Source organism: Plectropomus leopardus, chromosome 1 (assembly GCF_026936395.1).
Source record: "Plectropomus leopardus strain MGB_pleo_1.0 chromosome 1, ASM2693639v1, whole genome shotgun sequence".
In the NCBI taxonomy this organism is placed as follows: Eukaryota; Metazoa; Chordata; class Actinopteri; order Perciformes; family Serranidae; genus Plectropomus; species Plectropomus leopardus.
In genome coordinates, this window is record NC_142176.1 from 1,594,458 (window position 1) to 1,614,266 (window position 19,809).

Genomic DNA, 19,809 nt, shown 5'->3' on the forward strand with positions numbered 1-19,809 from the left:
TAACCATGTGGTGCATATATTTAAATACAAAGTCAACAAGGTGCTGATATTGGGTTGATAAAAGTAAGGAAGCAACAACAATAATGAACATAAAGATACTTCAAAAAAAACATGAAGATGAAGTTATATTTCATGTACGAGTTGTGCAGGATTTGGGTTTGGTTTGGTGTTATTAATTCTTTCTGTTCATGTCTGTGCAAACACATTTTTTAAACAAAAAAAACCAATAATAATAATATATATAAAACAAGTTTTCAAACATATTCTAAACAATTTGAAGCCTTTTCTTATGCTGACTCTGAATTTATGCTTAAATGGGCAAATTAAAACCTGGTTATTCAATAAATGAAATGTAAAATTGCACTTGTTGGCCAGTTAACATTCTCATTAATGTTCCTGGGTTTTTGTAAATAATGTAATAATCTAAAATAATCTCCAATATGGAAATTACTTAAAATGCCCATCTTTATTCAGAATATTGTGTTTTGTTTTGTTTTTTAAATCAATTTTTAAGTTTGTGTTTCTCTTCCTTTTTCACGTTTTGTTTTGTACGCGCGATGAGCAGAAAGATGGTTGTATAAAAATGTGTCTTCTTATCCCACATGGGATGGGTCAAAGATAAAACACCAAATACACAAATAAATAAATAAATACACAAATAAATAAATAACGTCATTTAGTCACATGGACGCAGCATGATAACAGTAATGAGTCACACTGTAGTTTTGAATCTAAATATTTACATACACGTGTTAATTGTTTTACTTTTACTGTATTTCTATTTTTACGTACTTTGTACTGGTACTTATTTCTACTGGCTGTTACTCTGCTGGTATCAGAAACTGTAACGAGGGACAGTTTCTCCTGAGGATCAATAAAGTATTTCTGATCCTCATTTTTACAGTTTTTCTCCTTAACAGTAGATCTTAATCTCAGTGAGAGTGCCAGATTAAATACAGATTAAATACATCGATAAAGTAGTAATAATAGTAGGTGGTGACAGTGTTTTGGTGTCAGTACTGCAGTAGTAGTAGTAGTATTATGTCATCATGTCTCTGCCTCTCCTGCTGGTTACATGTGGAGCTTTCTGTCCTGCCGTCCACAGACTTCTTCACATGGCTCCGAATCACACTGCCATCTTCACTGTGTGTGTGTGTGTGTGTGTGTGTGTCTGTGTGTGTGTGTGTGTGTGTGTGTGTCTGTGTGTGTGTGTGTGTGTGTGTCTGTGTGTGTGTGTGTGTGTGTGTGTGTGTGTGTGTGTGTGTGTGTGTGTGTGTGTGTGTGTGTGTGTGTGTGTGTGTGTGTGTGCATGTGACTCCTGATATATTTTAACATGGTTATGTAACTCTGTCTCTCTCTGGAGCAGTAAATGTCCACATATGACACGATCTTAATAATGTCTGTCTGCATAATTTAGGGGTCGGCCGAAAGGTGCTCACTTATTCACACAGTGCGTGCGTGTCTGTGTGTGTGTGTGTGTGTGTGTGTGTGTGTGTGTGTGTGTGTGTGTGTGTGTGTGCGTGTGTGCGTGCGTGTCTGTGTGTGTGTCTGTGTGTGTGAGTGTCTGTGTGTGTGTGTCTGTGTGTCTCTGAATCTGTTTGTATGTGTGTCTCTGCGTGTGTGTCTGTCTGTGTCTCTGTGTGTGTCTGCGTGTGTGTGTGTCTGTGTGTGTCTGCGTGTGTGTGTCTGTGTGTGTGTGTGTGTGTGTGTGTGTGTGTGTGTGTGTGTGTGTGTGTGTGTGTGTGTGTGTGTGTGTGTGTGTCTGTGTGTGTGTGTCTGTGTGTGTGTGTGTGTGTGTGTCTGCGTGTGTGTGTCTGTGTGTGTGTGTGTGTGTGTGTGTGTGTGTGTGTGTGTGTGTGTGTGTGTGTGTGTGTGTGTCTGCGTGTGTGTGCGAGCGAACATTTGGAGACACCAGTTGAGACATTGGCAGAGAATGAGAGTGAGTGGACATTCGGAGACATCGGCGGAGAATGATCGCGAGCGAACATTTGGAGACACTGGCCAAGAATGAGAGCGGAGCGGACATTCGGAGACACCGGCGGAGACACTGCTGGAGGATGAGAGCAGAGCGGACCTTCGGTGGAGACAGCGGCGGCAATTGAGAGCGATCGAACATTCGGAGACATCGGAAGGGACATCAGTGGAGACATCGGTGGAGAGGGAGCGGAGTGGACATGCTGAGACACTGGCGGACAATGATTGGGAGTGGACGTGGCTGGGGTGCGCTCTATCAACATTCTATCGACTACGGCTCATATTTCAATCGAGGAAAAGTTATATCGCGATTGATATCGTTCTCGTTTTATCGCCCAGCCCTGCTTCATGGTCCGTGTTTGTTAGAAGGATTTTGTTTTTGTCCAAACGAGGGATGAACCGATTTTTGACTTCTTGACTTTTTCAGTTTCGATGCTGATACCTGAGCTTTGTCCGTCAGTCGACACTCGACATCGATCCAGTACCATCGTTGAATTAATGAAGTGTCCTACTCACCGTACGGAGGACGATGCAGGCGTCAGGCTCGAACATTTCTGTCCTAACTTTGTAAAACAAACGTAACAAATTAACATAAAATACATATAAATGTGCTGAATTGTTATAAATGTACTTGTTTTTACAACAACAATTTCTAGGATTTAAAGATGTTTCCAGGATTTTAGGACATTTCTAGGATTTAAGGAAATTTCTGGGATTATTGGATGTTTCTAGGATTTTAGGACATTTCTCAGATTTGCGGATGCTTCTCGGATTGTGAGACTTTCTAGGATTTTAGGACATCAGGGTCTCAGCTAGGACCTCTGTCGGGGGAATCCTCCACTAGTCCTTTTTTGGTAAACAAGCTCTGTTTTGACGCTGTTTTATGCACTCTGGCACCTTAAGGAGACTAAAAGTACAAAAACAATTCATTTTTATTACGAATCAGAAAATGGTTGGGTGTCAGATTTGGTCCGCGGGACGTCAGTTGCGTATCACTGTCCTGCCTCTAAACTCTGAAACAATAAAACTAACTCAGGCCGTGCGGAGGACGAAGCTCGAGTCGTTTCGGATGTGTGTCCATGTGGGCGGCGTGCAGCTTCTGACGCCACATCCATCAACGGCGGACACTGCCGACTTCTCTCTGAGCTGTAAATCGAAGCTTTACGACACATTTCCAGGAAAGTTGCGGATCAGGAGGTGATTAATGTCCGCGCGCTGCCCGGCTGCTGTCTTCATGGTCTTTATGTGAGAAGTCTGATGAAAGTTTACACGACGGGCTTCGATCCAAACAGAACAACTCGTGCTGTGATGATTTTCTGCGACCGAAACCGCTATTAAATCATGCTAATACTGTTATATAATATATTTACTAGTACTGTTACTTCATGCAGTCAGTCCTGCTGCTCCGGAGAGACAGAGAGAGACAGAGAGAGACAGAGAGACAGAGAGAGACAGAGAGAGAGACAGAGAGACAGAGAGAGACAGAGAGACAGAGCGAGACAGAGAGACAGAGAGACAGAGAGAGACAGAGAGAGAGACAGAGAGACAGAGAGACAGAGAGAGACAGAGAGACAGAGAGAGACAGAGAGACAGAGCGAGACAGAGAGACAGAGAGAGACAGAGAGACAGAGAGAGACAGAGAGACAGAGACAGAGAGACAGAGCATGACTCAGTCTGAACAGGAAATGCGTCAAATGAGATAAGAGAAGAAGAAAGTCGTCCTCAGGTGACGTGCATGTTGTTTCGTGCTGTTTCGTGTCTTATCGGAGAGTTAAAAACAGTGTCAGAGCGGATCAGGATCAGCTGGATTTCACGCTTCACATTAAAGGCTCAGTTCACCCAAATAACGAAACTTTCCATTCCTCTGCGGACGTTCAGTCAGAGACAACGGTAACGAAGACCAGTCAACATGTTGAGGTTACTTTAAATCCATCCTGTAGTTCAGGGACAGCTCACCGGTTTTGTTTGGGGGCCACTTTTGCAGAAAAGACAGGAGGTCAGGGGCCAATCACTGCAGCCCCACACATGGTTAAGATTTTAGGACGTTTCTCCAATATAAGGACATTTCTAGAATTTTTAGGACGTTTTTCTGTATTTTAAAATATTTCTAGGATTTTAGGACATCTCAGATTTTAGGACATTTCTAGGATTTTAGGACATTTGGGACTTTAGAACGTTTCTCAGATTTTAGGACATTTCTAGGATTTTAGGACATTTGGGACTTTAGAACGTTTCTCAGATTTTAGGACATTTGGGACTTTAGAACGTTTCTCAGATTTTAGGACATTTCTAGGATTTTAGGACATCTCAGATTTTAGGACATTTCTAGGATTTTAGAACATTTCTAGGATTTTAGGACATCTCAGATTTTAGGACATTTCTAGGATTTTAGAACATTTCTAGGATTTTAGGACATCTCAGATTTTAGGACATTTCTTGGATTTTGCAGCATTTCTCAGATTGTAGGATGTTTCTGGTATTTGGGGATTTTTGCTCACATAATCTCTTGAGCAGTTGATTGTTAAACCTCAGTGTTTAAACTCAGTGGAGTATTTTTCCTTCAGTTTGCTGCAGTTTCAGCAGCTGGAAAACTCCTCTCTCTCTCTCTCTGTTGATTTTTTCTTTTCCCAGAACCTTTGCTCCAGTTTTTTTGGCAGGTTTGTTGTGCTGGACGGTCGAGCAGCTCAGACTAAATACCAAGTGTCCTTGAGTGCTCTGCTCCTCCCTGCTCCTCTCTGCTCCCCTCTGCTCCTCTCTGCTCCCCCCTGCTCCCCCCTGCTCCTCTCTGCTCCCCTCTGCTCCTCCCTGCTCCTCCCTGCTCCTCTCTGCTCCCCCCTGCTCCCCCCTGCTCCTCTCTGCTCCTCTCTGCTCCCCTCTGCTCCTCCCTGCTCCTCCCTGCTCCTCCCTGCTCCTCTCTGCTCCCCTCTGCTCCTCCCTGCTCCTCCCTGCTCCTCTCCCCACAGTAGAGCTGAAGGAGCTGTGTGTGTGTTGTGTGTCTGGTTTTTTCGCAGCGTCCTGATAACTCCCCGCAGAAGCGTCACAGATATCTGATGATAGTGAAAATACGACGTTCAGTGAAAACACAGCTGCACGTGCCGCTTGGCTGTGATCATGTTTTCAAAAGACGTCAGATTTTCCCACTTTTCTCACACTCACACACACACACACACACACACACTCACACACACACACCCCTCACAGTCACTGCGCTGATATGGTGAAGATACAGTTTCACTGTTGTTCTGTATTTTTCTTATCGTCAACAAACTCCAGTAAAGTTGCAAAAACAGAAAATATCTATAAATGTTGTTTCCAGAAGGAGACACAGAAACGCTTTTCGATCTGTGAGTCCGACTATAAATACTGCAGAAATGGTTTCAGCTCCTCTGGCTGTGAACCACACCCCCGTCTCACATACCACATGCAGCTCTGAGGACGTGAACTCCGTGTCCTCAGATATACCGTACGGCTCGGCCGAGCTCGCAGCCATCGCTGAACAGTCTGTACGGCAGCTAAAGAGAGCCACGCGCCGAACGTCGTGTCATTTACGTTTTGTTTGTTTCAGGTTTTCGTAATCGACAGCTGCTGGGCTGAAATTCATCACGACAAACGAGGACGAACTCAGGCAGCTCGTGATTAAAGGGACACTGTGGAGATTTTCTGAATCATAAACATATCGATAGCATGTGTAAATGAATTATGGTTAACCCTTTAACACCTGGATTGATATCATTTTTTTATGTTGTTTTTAGTTGCCTTTCACAAGTATTTAAACCTCTGAAACTTGAAAAATGAAACCTGAAAAATTGGTTTGCTTTTTTTCAAAAACAAAGACAAAAGGCAGTGAGATATTGGCAAGAAAATGAAATACTGAAAAGGAAAAAGAGGGACGGAGGAAATTGTTGAAAATTACCCAAAAAATCATTATAATGATGCATGTAAAATTATGATAAGGTTATTTCTTTGTTTGATTCTTTTTATCTTTCTTTTGTGTTGCTATTCTTTATGTAAATTTCCTCCTAACTTTTACAGATCTTCTTTTGAAGTTGCTCGTTGCCTTTTTTTCTGATGTTAATTCCCAGCAGGAATCAGGTTTTATAGGATTAAGGATTAAGATCTCGCCGCTCATTTGCCGGTGCAGAGTTTAGCTTGCTCTCAGGTTGTTGCTCAGAGTGAAGACTGAACGTCCACATCAGGACACAAAGAGCGTAGAGGCAGATCTCCAGAGAGACGCCCCTCTCCGTCTCTTAGTCCAATCGAACTGTAAAACCAGGCAGAGCTGAAGGAATATAAACCAGCATCGTATTATTGTGTCGCTTATTTTTTGCCTAAAACTTCCAACTAAGCAGCTGTTAGCTGGCGAGGTCGAGTTTTCAAACGTAAACATCGAGGAAAAGATGAAGAATGAGCAGCAGCTGAAGCCCGGACACTGACAGAGCAGAGGACTCTGGGAGATGAGACGAGGCTGAGGATCACTGATACAACGTTTCAGCGAGCCGAGGCGGCGCCACCAGCAGGAGCGATCGCACGGACTGTCATGTTGATGTGTGGAGAGTGAAATTACTCCACAGCCAGAAAAAATGGATTACCAGAACTCTGCAGAAACATGGACGATGATAAAGCCAACGATGGAAAAGACACGAAAAGGACTCATTCAGTCAAAGGAGCTGATCACGTTTCACTGGATTGTACTTCGAATTATTTCCATGTGACAAATAAACGATGACATGCAGGTTTCCGTTAACCCTCACACTGCAAATTGAAATTGCGAATATAAAATAATGGAAACACGTAATTTTCCCATTTATTGCAAAAACGTGTTACGCTGGCGTGAGGTGGTGTTTCAGGTGGCGATCTTGAGAAACCCGTATTTCAAAAAACAGCAGTGGAAACAATTTTAGTCTTTTCTAGGTCACATGATGCAATGAGGTCACATGATGCTGTGAGGTCACATGACGCTGTGAGGTCACATGACGCTGTGAGGTCACATGATGCTGTGAGGTCACATGATGCGATGAAGTCACATGATGCTGTGAGGTCACATGATGCTGTGAGGTCACATGATGCGATGATGTCATATGATGCTGTGAGGTCACATGATGCGATGAGGTCACATGATGCGATGGCTGCGTGCTTGTTAGGAACCGGCTCCGTCGTGATGCAGCAGGAGCTTTCCAGCTTCTCCATGTTGGTTTGTTTTGGTGTCGTGGATTGTGTCGACGGTCGCTCATTCACGCGGATGGACGCAAAACGTTATCAGATGATGAAAACAAAATAAACAATATAGCACTTTATGAAACGATAGTCGTTTTTTATATTTAGTCAGCGCACAGCCCTAATATGGACGCTTTTTTTAAGCAAACGAAAGACTTTTCAGTTGTCGTCTCAGCGTGGCCTTACAGAGGGGACACAGAAAAGATTACGGAAGAAAATTGAAGTTTGCACCTTTTGTCTGCTCTTGTTTCTGTTGCACTTTTCAGTGTTTTCTGCACTCTGAGTGTATTTTTCTGTGGCAGCTCACTCTAATTTACTCAGGACAAATAAAGTTATCTTGAACTGTTACGTTGGCACAAATGGGCTTCCGTATGCTGCAGACAGTTTTGACTTTACAGGCTACACTGTACTTTTTGGTTGTTTAATCTATAACAACACATTAAATTTTTCAGGCTGATAAAATGTTTCCTAACTTTCAGATGCCTGTGGTGTTCAGTATTAAATGTCATAAAAGTACAATAGGCAGATACTTTAAAGCGGCTGGGTGTGAAACTGTACACCATGTACTGTATACATGCTGCAGCCTGACAGAGGTCACACGAGGCCTCAGCTGTCCGTGCGTCTATAAATCACTCAGGAAAAAAAAGATCCTTAAATTTCACCTCATCTTTCCAGAGAAAAACACGACGTGAGTTAAGGACAGGAACAAATCACCTCGCCTCATTTGACCCCGAGCACGCAGCCAGCTGTGCCATAGGTTGGAGCTGCTGAAATATGCGGCTCACGTGGCCTCTATCAGACCCTCTGCATATATTACATGAGGTTTCATTCACGGCGCTGGCGGGCGTCCAGGTTGTCCTCAGGAAACCTCACATCCTGCTGTTGACATAAGGCCGTTTATCGTGCCTTCTGGGCCGAGCCGGCGGTGTGGGGGTTTTTGCAGACGCAGATAAAATGGAACAAACAGACTTGATCCAGAGCTCCATTAAACAGCCGGCGGGTTTTTACTGCTGTGACAGCAGCTGTAACTCTGTCAAGATACACGGATCCTGTCATGTGTTTGGACGGGGCCGAGCGAGCGCCAGCGCGTCCTCGCACATGAAGCAGCAGTGAAGTGTGAAACCGTTCACACTCCACAAACACGTCTCTTTATAAGCCGCTGCAGCTTCTGAGCCGCTGAAATGTCGTTCACGTTGTTGCTGTTTTTATGTCCTCGCTGATAAAACAACAAACATGTTGTTTCAGGGCCGCTGCACTGATTTAAACAGGAAGTCAGAGGTGGAAAGAACATAAACTCTGAACTTAAAGGGACAGTTCTGTATTTTTCAAGCGGGGCTGTATTACATGAATAAAGGTCATTATACATCAGCTGGTTCCAAACAAAGAATCTGATTGGTCGAGAGGAAGTCCATGAGTGCTGATATACAGTACAACATCACTGGGACTTTTAACTCTGAATGTGTCTCTCAACCTCACAGCTTTTCTAAACCGTTAGTTATGTTCACACTAACAGTCGGTGATTATCTAACGTTACGTAGATTGTATCAGTGTTTGAAGAGCGAGGAAATCCCGTCTGACCGCCATCATCGCTCAGAAAATACCTGAGTAACAGCTGCAGCCCAGGAGGGGGGCAGCTGTGACGGACCAGTTTTGGTAAACCGCCGTTCACCGGGAGTAAACCAGCTGTTACAGATGCTACGAGGACGTGCAGCCCGAGAGACACCGACACGCGGTCTGATCCGGGACCGGAGGTGACGGAGGTCACGGCGGTGAGCGGACACACACTGCAGAGACGAACCGTCTGATCAAACTAACTCGTGAATCTCAAAGTGTCCGTTAACAGTCTCTGATTTCACTGAAAACACGGAGATAAATGTCGGTGACGCTCAGCAGCTGCTCTGTGCAGAACATGCAGACCGAGCTAACGCAGGTTAGCCGGCAGCCTGCAGGAAACTGTTTATGCGTTGCTAGGCAACAGCTGTCCGTCTCAGCGGCTGCAAAACTATTTGTGTCGGCGGAGCCAAAAACATCATTAAAGAAACAAACAAATCATAATCTGTCGCTTTTTACTGTAAACTAATAAAAGATGCTCGTAGAACTGTTGTATAAAAGTAATATCACACTCGAGGTCGTGATGTTATATTGTATATCATCACGGCTGTGATTCGGTCGCAGGCAACATCACTCCCTCTCGTGTGATATCGCTTAAATGACTTGATGATTTGTAACAAGCACATATTTAAAACAATAAGTGAGTTTCACACATAAATTCATATTTAAATTTTTTAGTTTAGTGATTTTAGCGTCGCTCTTAGTCTAGATGGCTGTTGCCCTAGAAAATGTCACGTCATGCATTTGTGATTTATCTCTCTATAAATTAATTTCCTGAACATGCTCAGTTATTTTTTTTTGCAAGTTCTCATCAATATTAAGTGTTTAGAAACAAAGTTTTTTTTAGTGTAAATAATGATATCATCTTTTTGTTCTACAATGTCACAGTTTCCTTCTTAAATGTAGTTCACTGACTTATTTTTCCTGTAAATCACATAAAACTGATTAAAATGATTAAAAATGACCATTTACTTCTGCATACTGTATTAGTGATAAATATTTCAGCCACAGAAATTAAATATTTTATTTTCAATTTAATGAGGCTTTTGCTGCTATTGGTCGTTCCAAATGACAGGAAGACTCTATTTCATTTAATATATATATAAATATATATATATATATATATATATATATATATATATATATATATATATATATATATATACATATATATATATATGTGTATATATATATATATATAAACCAGATTTTATTAAAATTTCACTGAATTTTCCTAAATACATCTTCAAATTTAGCACAAATGTACCCTGGGATTCAACAAAGTACTGACCAGATTTTAGTGTTCAAAGGTCAAAAGTCAGTCACTGTGACCTTTGACCTGTGAGCTCCACACTGAGAGAGAAACCAGACTGAGCCGACCAGCAGGGGGCAGGATATCAGCTGTCTGTGCATGGACAGGCAGATTTCAAACTGCTGCCAAAAAATCACTTATCAAGACTAAACTACAAAAATCTGCAGACTTCATTTAGACAGCAGAGAGAAGCTGATCATTTGTTTTTACAAAGATTGATTAAAAACGCTGTCAAAAATTCAGTTTATGAGAGAAAATTCAGAACTGTTGCACACTTAATTTACCATGAAAACAAGATTTTGTCAAAAAAATTCATGAACCTTGAAGATACATTTAGTGAGATTTGTAAGTATATGATACAGTCGAACATTTCCATACACTGTAAGCTCAGTTTTTGATTATTTAGAAATCCGTGTAGGTGGTTTGTGTGGGACAGTCGGATGACGCCCTGCAGTAAGTTTGGTGTCAACTGAGCAAAAATGTGGGAAGAAATAGGTTTTATTAGTTTGACAGTTTTAGATAAAATAAAGAGAGATGGACTTCATAATTTGTACAACAATGAAATGTACAAAAGTTTATTCACAGTTGGGTCTATTGTGTGGTGTAAAATGCAAAGCCGTAGCTGTACATATGATCTGTTATGATTTGGCCCAGCCGCTAGCCATCTAGACTTATATATTCCTTTATTTTTTTGCATTTTATACACCATTTTTTTAGCTTTTTTATTATTGATATTATCTCTGTGGGTTTTATGTTATGCATTCTGTGCCTTATATTTTTATTCTTATTTTTTATCTTACTTTTACTAGAATTATCACATGGGTTCTCTCCATGACAGATAAATATATTCTATTCCCATCTTATTTTATTTTTAAATGCAGGTTTTCTTATGTCTTTATGTATTTTTCATGTGGAGCACTCGGTGCATGTCATTTCTTTGTTGTAAAGCATTTCTTTGTTGGGCTGCATTTCTTGTATGGAAGGAGCTATACAAACAAAGTTTGTTTTTTTTAAAATTATTGTCATTATTATACTGATAATTAGCACTAAAGGTAAAAGGAAAATACGTATTTTGGGGTTTTTTTTCAAACTTTTTCTCAGCTCATATTCTGGAGGATAATCTTTATGGCTGTTTACATCTCAGTGAGTGTTGTTGTCTGTGTGTGAGAGTAAAACTGGAGGATGATCGTTAAACTGCAGGTTTCACAGTGACGCAGATTAAAGTGTGTAAAGTGGAAACAGGACTCTTGTAGTGATAACGTTACAGGATCGCACACCGATGTGGTGGAAGCTGTGAGGAGATCTGTCAGTCCAGTTTTATGTTTGTCTGCCTCCTTGTGGAGAAAAAGTATTCAATTCAGCAGCTTTAATGATTATTTGGTCATTTTTCTCAATGTCAATAAATCCAAAACCTAACGAGCACCTAATGTGGAGTATAGTAATACACATTACAGTACAATATAGTAATTATTTCCTCTTTTGTTAAAAAAAAAAACATCAGCGAGCAGTTGTTACAAGAAACGTTTGAGACTCTTTAACCCTTTAACAGCCATGCTGAGAAATGCCTTTGCAAAAAAATAAAACATTATAGACTGCAGAATGTTAACGAAACGCATCAACTTTTAAGGAAAATAAAACATATTCTCAGTATAATGCATTGGTAAAAGTGCAAAAGTCAATGCAATATAACAGAAATCTGTAAATAAAAGAAACTTTATACAATAGAAAAATAAATAGACAAAAATAAGTACATACAAATAAATGACTCTAATGTTAAAAAAAATATATATATATGGTAAAAAACAAAAAGTCAATGTTGTATAATAAAAATCTGAAAATAAAAGTATCTTAATAAAATAAACAAATAAAAATAAATGCAAAATACTGAATCTCGTGCAAGATCTGTTTAAGATATATGATGCGAAAAAAAAACCCAAATATAATCAAAATACTAAAATGCATCATATACAAACATCTGTATAAAATTAAATTAGGTTTTGAGAAGATTTTAGAAAAGTAATTTGACTGCAAAAAAATGTCAACAGTGTGCTTACAATGCCCGTTAAAGGGTTAAACAGCATTTTTGTTTTTGCTTTTTTTTTAAATGGGATTTGTTGACAGAAAATGAATACTAAACTCAAAATTAATAGATTTTGAAAATAAGTTATTAGGTATTTTCCCTGTTTTATTTTTTATGAACTTTTTCTCGGGGTTTTTTTTGCTTATTTTGAGGTGATTTTCTTGCACTTTTTTAAAATTAAGTTCTTGTTAATTTTTCAGTTACATCTCTTTAAGTCACTCTTGGTCTTGTCCCTGTTTTTGAAAGAAATTAAGCCAATTTGCTCATGAAAGGGTTAATGTGACACCTGGATGATTTTTTTCTCTGCTGTATCTTTTGTGTTCAGACTGAAGCAGCTGATAACTGTTTTGTTTCTTCATCTGCCTTTGTGTTTCAGGTTTTTAAAGTATTTGCATTTTTAATAGTTTTTTTTCTGAGGTACGGAAATAATTTGCATTATTTTTAATCCTCTAAATATATTTACTGTGTGTTTAATGTATGCACCAAAATACCAAAGCAATAACATCGCCATCAAGTGGAATAAATGAGTATCACAGCCTGCAGCGTCCGCACTGCAAATACAGAGAAGACAGAAAAAACAGGATATGAAACATAAATGAGTTTCTTTTAGACGTATCGAGCAGCTATAAAAACTGCATTTACAGAATATATTAGTGATGTCAAACAACACTGGAGAGAAAAAGTTTGATGTAGATTTTGAATAATTTAAAGATATATATTACTTTTCCACATTAAAATGTCATTAAACCATTATCCAGGATGTTTCTGATAATGTTCAAACAGAGAAATCAAAGACGCAGTCTGTCATATTGCACATGCATCAGGCTGTCTGCAAGACGCTGACATAAACTGATGTTTTATCCAGTTTTAAGCCAAATTATTTCCAATACATTTTTAGGATCTTGGTCATTTTAACATTATATTTTAATCAGACAACAGGAGTTGAAGTTGTCACAGAAACGGTCTGCGTAAATGTTAACTTGGCTGTGCTGACCAGCTTTAAAGAAACTGATTTTTGACATAAATGTCTTTTTTCAGTGTTTTACCAGCTTTAATGACCTGCTCAGTTTGTTTTTGTCCTCTGAGGATATTCCAGCTCCCAGTTCTTCTTAATATCTTAACAAGTAAATAGATCAATAGATATTTTTGCAAACTAATAAATGATTATCTGATTTTTATCTTACCTCATCACTGTAGCACAAAATTATGTTTACAAGATGCAGTAAAATGGACAGAGATAGAGAATGTAGAATATTAATTAGAGGAGCAACAGTGAGGTGAAGTGCTCACACAGATTTAACAAATTTGCACCAAAATTTGAAATATATCTATTAAGTGCATGAAAAAGTCTGAGATCTGTAACTAAAAACTGGGAGCAAAAGTTAAAATTGTATGTACATTTTTGTTCAGCATATAAAAAAATGAGGGGCAGACTGAGCTTGTATGAACTTCAAACTCAAAACTAAAAATTCAAACTCAAACTAAAATGACTCTCGAACTACAGAAATCCTCCACACGATCATAAACACGCAGAGTTTTTTCTTGGATTTTAAGTGTTGACAGAAAACCAAATTCTCTGATATTCATCAGTGAACGCTATTTAACAATCTCAAAGCCTTTTTGAGCCTCACCAGAGCCCGTACACACGCAGCTCAGTCGTCTCTGGACGTCTGCAGCGTGTTTCTGGCCGCAGGAAGCTCGGTTACGTAACCTGAAGCCTCCTGCAGTCTGTCGAGGAATCTTTCCTGCAGCTATTCCTGGAAATGTTACCGCCGCCAGTTCAGCGAGGGCAGAAGAAGAAGAAAAAGAAGCGTGACCGCCGCAGAGCGCCGTCAGCAAATATGAGCACGAGTGAAACTGTGACTGAAAATATCACAAACATGAATCACTTCATACATTTATATAAACTGCATTAATATATAATCAGCTAACACATGAAGGATTTCCTGTTTGCTCCTTTGAATTAAAAATAATTCAAAGAACCCACTGACCCAGCCGCCACTGTCTCAAAACACACACACACACACATGCACGCACACACACACACACACACGCACACACACACGTGTACATACACGCAGTCCGTCCAATAGGAAGCTCTGAATTCCCCCGATGTTTCCACTCAGCAGAAACAATGAGGCACTTCTCATGTGCAGACATGTGAGAGGCTGCGTCTGTAGTGTGTGTGTCATCCAAACACACACACGCATGCACGCACACACACACACGCACGCACGCACACACGCACACACGAGACATATGCAACAGCTGTCACCATCAGAAGTTTTATTTAAAGTCTATGTTTGGATTTACAGTTTGTTATGTTTCAAGCTTTAAACTGGAGCGCGTGCATTTGTTTGTTTGTTTGTTTGTTTGTTTGTTTGTTTGTATCAACATTCACAGAATAAATACTGTAAATATACATTTCTACTCTTTACCTTCTACATGCAAAAACATAATGTCAAAGTGTGGAGAAGCATCAGAGTCCAGCTGGGACCTGAAAAGACAAAGACACACATTAATTTTCTAAGTGTGTTTGCTTTGATTCTTTAATATCTTTCTATAATATAACATCATATAATACAATATCATAAAAAAAACTAATATAATATAATAAAATATAATATAATGAAAAACTAATATAATATAATAAAATATAATATAATGAAAAAATAATATAATATATTAAAATATAATATAATAAAAAATAATATAATATAATAAAAATATAATATAATATAATAAAGATCACCCCAGAAACAAAAGCAGTCAATAGAAAATCAAGGCTTCTTAAAGTGAAATCACTCAACTTTTATCTTGTTTTAAATAAATCTCATAAAAGACCAAAACCAACAGTGAATATATCGACTAACAAACACTCGGCAGGTTTCCATTAACCCTAAAACTGTGCAAGTGGAAACTGCTAATATATATATAGCCCTTTACTCTTTTATTGTAATTCTTTATTTTTTTTATTATGTTTTAATGTTTTATTGCTCTGTAAAGCACGTTGAATCGCCCTGTTGAATGAAATGTGGTTAAAAAACAGCACAAACAATTTTTTTTTTTATGCTTCTATTGTTTTGCCTTTTCTTTTTAAATATTTCTTTTATATTTTTATTTATTTCATTTGTTTTCATTTGTTTATTATTCTTATCATTATTATTATTATTATTATTATTATTATTATTATTATTATTATTATTATTATTATTATACAGTTTCTTTCTCTCTGCTGTCACCATCATGAACTAAACTCCTCCCCCTCTGAGTCTGAGAACATTATATTAAATAAATCGTTTTTATGTGTTTATTAACGCACACTGAACTGGATTTCTTTACATGCACACTTTAGGTTAAATTATTATTTAGACTTAAGATGTTTGCGCTGCAACTTTAACACAGCTGTACCATCCCTCCACTGCACCTTTTCTACATACATTTTGTCTTTTATATTCTATTTTTTATTTCTTATATCTTTGTATAGTTTCTATATTTTTTCTTGTCTTATTCTTTTTAAATTTACTATTTTTATTCTTCCTTTATGTTAATTGTTTGCAACAAAACACCAAGTGGAATTCCTCGTACATGTAAACGTACTTGGCAATAAAACCTGATTCTGATTCTGATTATTATGGGATGCCTTCTCCTTAAAAATAAACTAAAATACAAAAAACATCCGTCTCCAGGGTAACTGGGATGTTACCATCAGAGGAGATATCACAGTTCATCACTCAGTGGAAACCGCCTGCTGACGAGTTTTCTGCGTGAGGAGAAATCATGTGAACGTACCTGGGTGTTTCCCGCCGCTCTTCGGCGCTGAGGTCCCCGACTCTACAGAAACAAACACATCCTGTTACCTCACAGCTCTCACAGAGGCCCCGCCCCCCACCTGCCAGACTCACCTGGCGTCCTGACCAGCTCCACGCTGCAGTCTGAGAACTCGTGCCGTTTGCTCACAGAGCAGACGTGAGCTCCGAAGTCGTGCGCGTCGGCGTGCTGGATGATAAGCGAGATGCTGCCGGGGCTGTAGCTGATGGCGTAGCCGGCGCTGCAGTTCCTGTACGCTTTGTGTTTGATGAAGTGACACAGCAGCTCGTTGTTCGGGCTCCGCCACTGAACCGACAGCTGCGAGATCTGAGCCGCGTCCTCATAGTGGTACGAACACGGCAGAGTGACCCGCTGACCAGGCCGACCCACGACTCTGACCACGCCGGCTGCAGAGAGGACAGAGTTAAACAGAGTTAAACACAGAGTTACAAACAGAGTTACACACAGAGTTACATACAGAGTTAAACAGTGAGTTACACAGAGTTACACGCAGACACACACAGAGTTAAAGACAGAGTTAAACAGAGTTACACACAGAGTTACATACAGAGTTAAACAGAGTTACATACAGAGTTAAACAGTGAGTTACACAGAGTTACACACAGACACACACAGAGTTAAACAGTGAGTTAAACAGAGTTAAAGACAGTTACATATAGAGTTAAACAGTGAGTTAAACAGAGTTACACACAGACACACACAGAGTTAAACAGTGAGTTAAACAGTTACACAGAGTTACACACAGACACACACACAGAGTTAAACAGTGAGTTAAACAGAGTTAAAGACAGTTACGTATAGAGTTAAACAGTGAGTTAAACAGTTACACACAGAGTCACATAAAGAGTTACACAGAGTTACATACAGACACACACAGAGTTAAACAGAGTTACACAGAGTTACATACAGTTACACACAGAGTTAAGCAGTGAGTTAAACAGAGTTACACACAGACACACACAGAGTTAAAGACAGAGTTAAACAGAGTTACACACAGAGTTAAACAGTGCGTTAAACAGTTACACAGTTACACAGAGTTACATACAGACACACACAGAGTTAAACAGAGTTACACAGAGTTAAACACAGTTACACACAGAGTTAAACAGTGAGTTACACACAGTTACACAGAGTTAAACAGTGAGTTAAACAGAGTTACACACAGACACACACAGAGTTAAAGACAGAGTTAAACAGTGAGTTACACAGAGTTACACACAGACACACAGAGTTAAACAGAGTTACACAGACTTAAACAGTGAGTTAAACAGAGTTACACACAAACACACACAGTTAAAGACAGAGTTAAATAGAGTTACACACAGAGTTAAACAGTGAGTTAAACAGAGTTAAACACAGAGTTAAACAGTGAGGCAAACAGAGATACACAGAGTTAAAGAGGGTTAAAAGGACAATTAAAATTTACCCTCTGAAACCAGAGCATATGGATTAACTAAAATTAACTAAAAAAATAATAAAAATATTATTATAAAAAAATTAGACTGGTTAAAGTCAATGAGCAAACTAACATGGAATTACTCAAAATAAGCAAGAAATTTGTTGAGAAAAAAAAGCAAAAAAAGGGAAAAATAAATAAATGTATAAATAAATAAATATGTATAAATAAATACATAAATAAATTGATAGATGCATACATAAATACATGAATGAATTGATAAATAAATAAGTAGATACATAAATACATGAATAATAAATACATAAATAGAAAGATAAATAAACAGATAGACAGATCGATACATAAATACATAATTAAATGAATAAATAATAAATAGTGATATAGATAAATAAATAAATAAATAAAAATAAGAAATGAACTACAGAAAATGCTAATATACATGCACATTTTTCTGTAAAATTTCTGGAGAGCCCCCGTTATTTTAAAAATAAGTAGTGATGATCCAGGTTTCAAAGGGTTAAACGTACCTTCTCCGGCCAGGTGAGACAGGATGAGTCCGAGGCACAGAGCAGCCGTCCCCGTCTGTTCAGGCGTCCTCCACATTTGGCGATGGATTAAATCGGCAGGTTCAAAAACTCTAAACTCGTGAAGAGACTTCGGGACGATGGCGATCGAGCTGCTGAGCGCTCAGAAACGACGAGCGCCTCGATCCAGTTTTGATTTCTCTGCTGGATCAGTTTTCAGTTTTCAGGAGCGTGGATGTTCTGAATCTGAGCTGTCATCAGCCTCTCTGAACACGATCCTGTGTTTCGGTTTCTGTTTGAGGTCACGGTAACACTCGCTCAGTCTGTTAGTGTGTCATCGCCTCATTTTACAAAATCAGTAAAAACAAACCCCAAAAAAGCTTCAGGTCAGAGGTGAACGCAGAGAGGAGGAGGGCTGCACGCACCTGCACAACACCATTTCAGAGCCCGACTTTAGGATTTATTTGTTCCCCTTTTCTTTTTTTATTGAAGTTTTTTTTTTAATTTATAGTTTTACTGTTTTATTGTTATTTATTATAAATTTAACATTTTGATTAGCAGCACTGACGCACTTCAACTGTTTTATTTTTTGGATGTTTTATCTCACTTTTGTTTTTGTTTTTTTATCTTTCTGTCATGTTTTCGTCCTGGATGTTGTCTGTGGATGCCTTTCACACTTTATACTGCAAAACAAATCCACCTACATATAAAGTAACCTGATCCTGACCCTGATCCTGAACCTGGACCTGGACCGGATCCGGATCCGGATCCTAATCCTGATCCTGAACCTTACAACTGGCCTCTGAAGGACTTTATACCACAACATGTTAAATAAACAGGAAGGAAATGCAACCAAAGAACAGAGTTAAGATCCATATTAGTGTTGGAAACTGCAAATAACATGAAAAAAACTACAAAGCCCACAATCGTCACAACAAGGTCCACTTAACCCTTAAACGCCTGGATCGTCGTCAGATTTCTTGCGCTACATTCAGACATATTTCACAAACATTTAAACTTCTGAAACCCAAGAAAATCTGTTTGATTTCTTCCAAAAACATGAGAAAATCATCATGAGCAACAACTCAGCAAATTACAAATAAATAAGTGAAAATTTGACCAAAAAATGACCATATGATTAGATATTAGCCATAATATTAGATAACAATAGAATAGATAATAACATTAATATTAATTGTTTTTGTTTGGGTTTTTTTTAGGGGGGGGGGGGTATTTTCAGTTACTTTCTTGTTACTTTATAAGTTCTTGATTTTTTTAAAATACAGTTTATTATTATTATTATTTTGATAATAATAATAATAATAATTACTATAATAATATTTGGTTTTTTATCATCATTATTTTTATCATTATTTATTCAGTTACAATAATGTATGTATAATTTATGTTTTATTTAAAACATGCCTGCCAAACTTAAAAATATCCAAAATAACAGCACTTATTATAGCCAGAAACTGTAAAAACAGAATATATCATTTTCAAATGTCCAACAGGTCTTGACACTTCATGTGAGACAAACCTCTCCTCTGATAAATACAGAACAGTCCCTTATAAAAACAGATGAACTGTATTGTGTCGTTCATATTTTAGTTATAAGCTCAGGCTAACTCTAGAAAAAAAAAAAACAGAAAATCACAGTTTAAGTAGATAAGACGCGTATCACACAGGTGTTGGCCGGACTCACCTGGTGTCCCGCTCGGTGTCCCGGTGGTCAGGTCCGGCAGAAACGTTCAGTCCGGTGTTACCGAGTCGTCCTGCTGCCGTCGTGTCCGGTAAATCCTCTCAGAAAAGGTGTTTCAGGTGTTTTTCTTCACGTAACATTTCC

At 38.7% G+C, this 19,809-nt stretch overlaps 2 protein-coding genes across 3 annotated transcripts in view; both read right to left on the reverse strand.

Moving 5' to 3' along the window:
* LOC121938501 (uncharacterized) overlaps positions 1-19,794 on the reverse strand; it is an 89,653-nt gene extending 69,859 nt beyond the window's left edge. The window contains exon 1 of the mRNA XM_088077304.1: positions 19,669-19,794. The gene's annotated coding sequence lies outside the window, so the exon portion shown is untranslated. The remainder of the gene's footprint in view (positions 1-19,668) is intronic.
* LOC148190325 (uncharacterized) lies at positions 14,500-19,809 on the reverse strand. 2 transcript variants are annotated; one of them, XM_088077452.1, is made up of 5 exons: positions 19,669-19,809; positions 17,967-18,255; positions 16,097-16,408; positions 15,984-16,025; positions 14,500-14,688 (listed from the first exon to the last, which is right to left on the reverse strand). In XM_088077452.1, the coding sequence occupies exons 2-5, from the start codon at positions 18,040-18,042 to the stop codon at positions 14,633-14,635; spliced, it is 486 nt and encodes a 161-aa protein (XP_087933578.1). In that variant the 5' UTR covers positions 18,043-18,255; positions 19,669-19,809; the 3' UTR covers positions 14,500-14,632. The 2 variants fall into 2 exon arrangements, with proteins under 2 accessions (XP_087933578.1, XP_087933548.1); XM_088077422.1 differs by having other exon boundaries at positions 17,967-18,388; positions 19,669-19,805.

Bases quoted from the DNA above. Each gene is read 5' to 3' on its own strand.
- LOC148190325 (XM_088077452.1), bottom strand. From the start codon at position 18,042: ATGTGGAGGACGCCTGAACAGACGGGGACGGCTGCTCTGTGCCTCGGA. The intron at 16,409-17,966 runs GTACGTTTAACC...TCCTCTCTGCAG, and splicing joins GTCTCACCTGGCCGGAGAAG to CCGGCGTGGTCAGAGTCGTG. The intron at 14,689-15,983 runs GTACGTTCACAT...TTGTCTTTTCAG, and splicing joins GAGCGGCGGGAAACACCCAG to GTCCCAGCTGGACTCTGATG.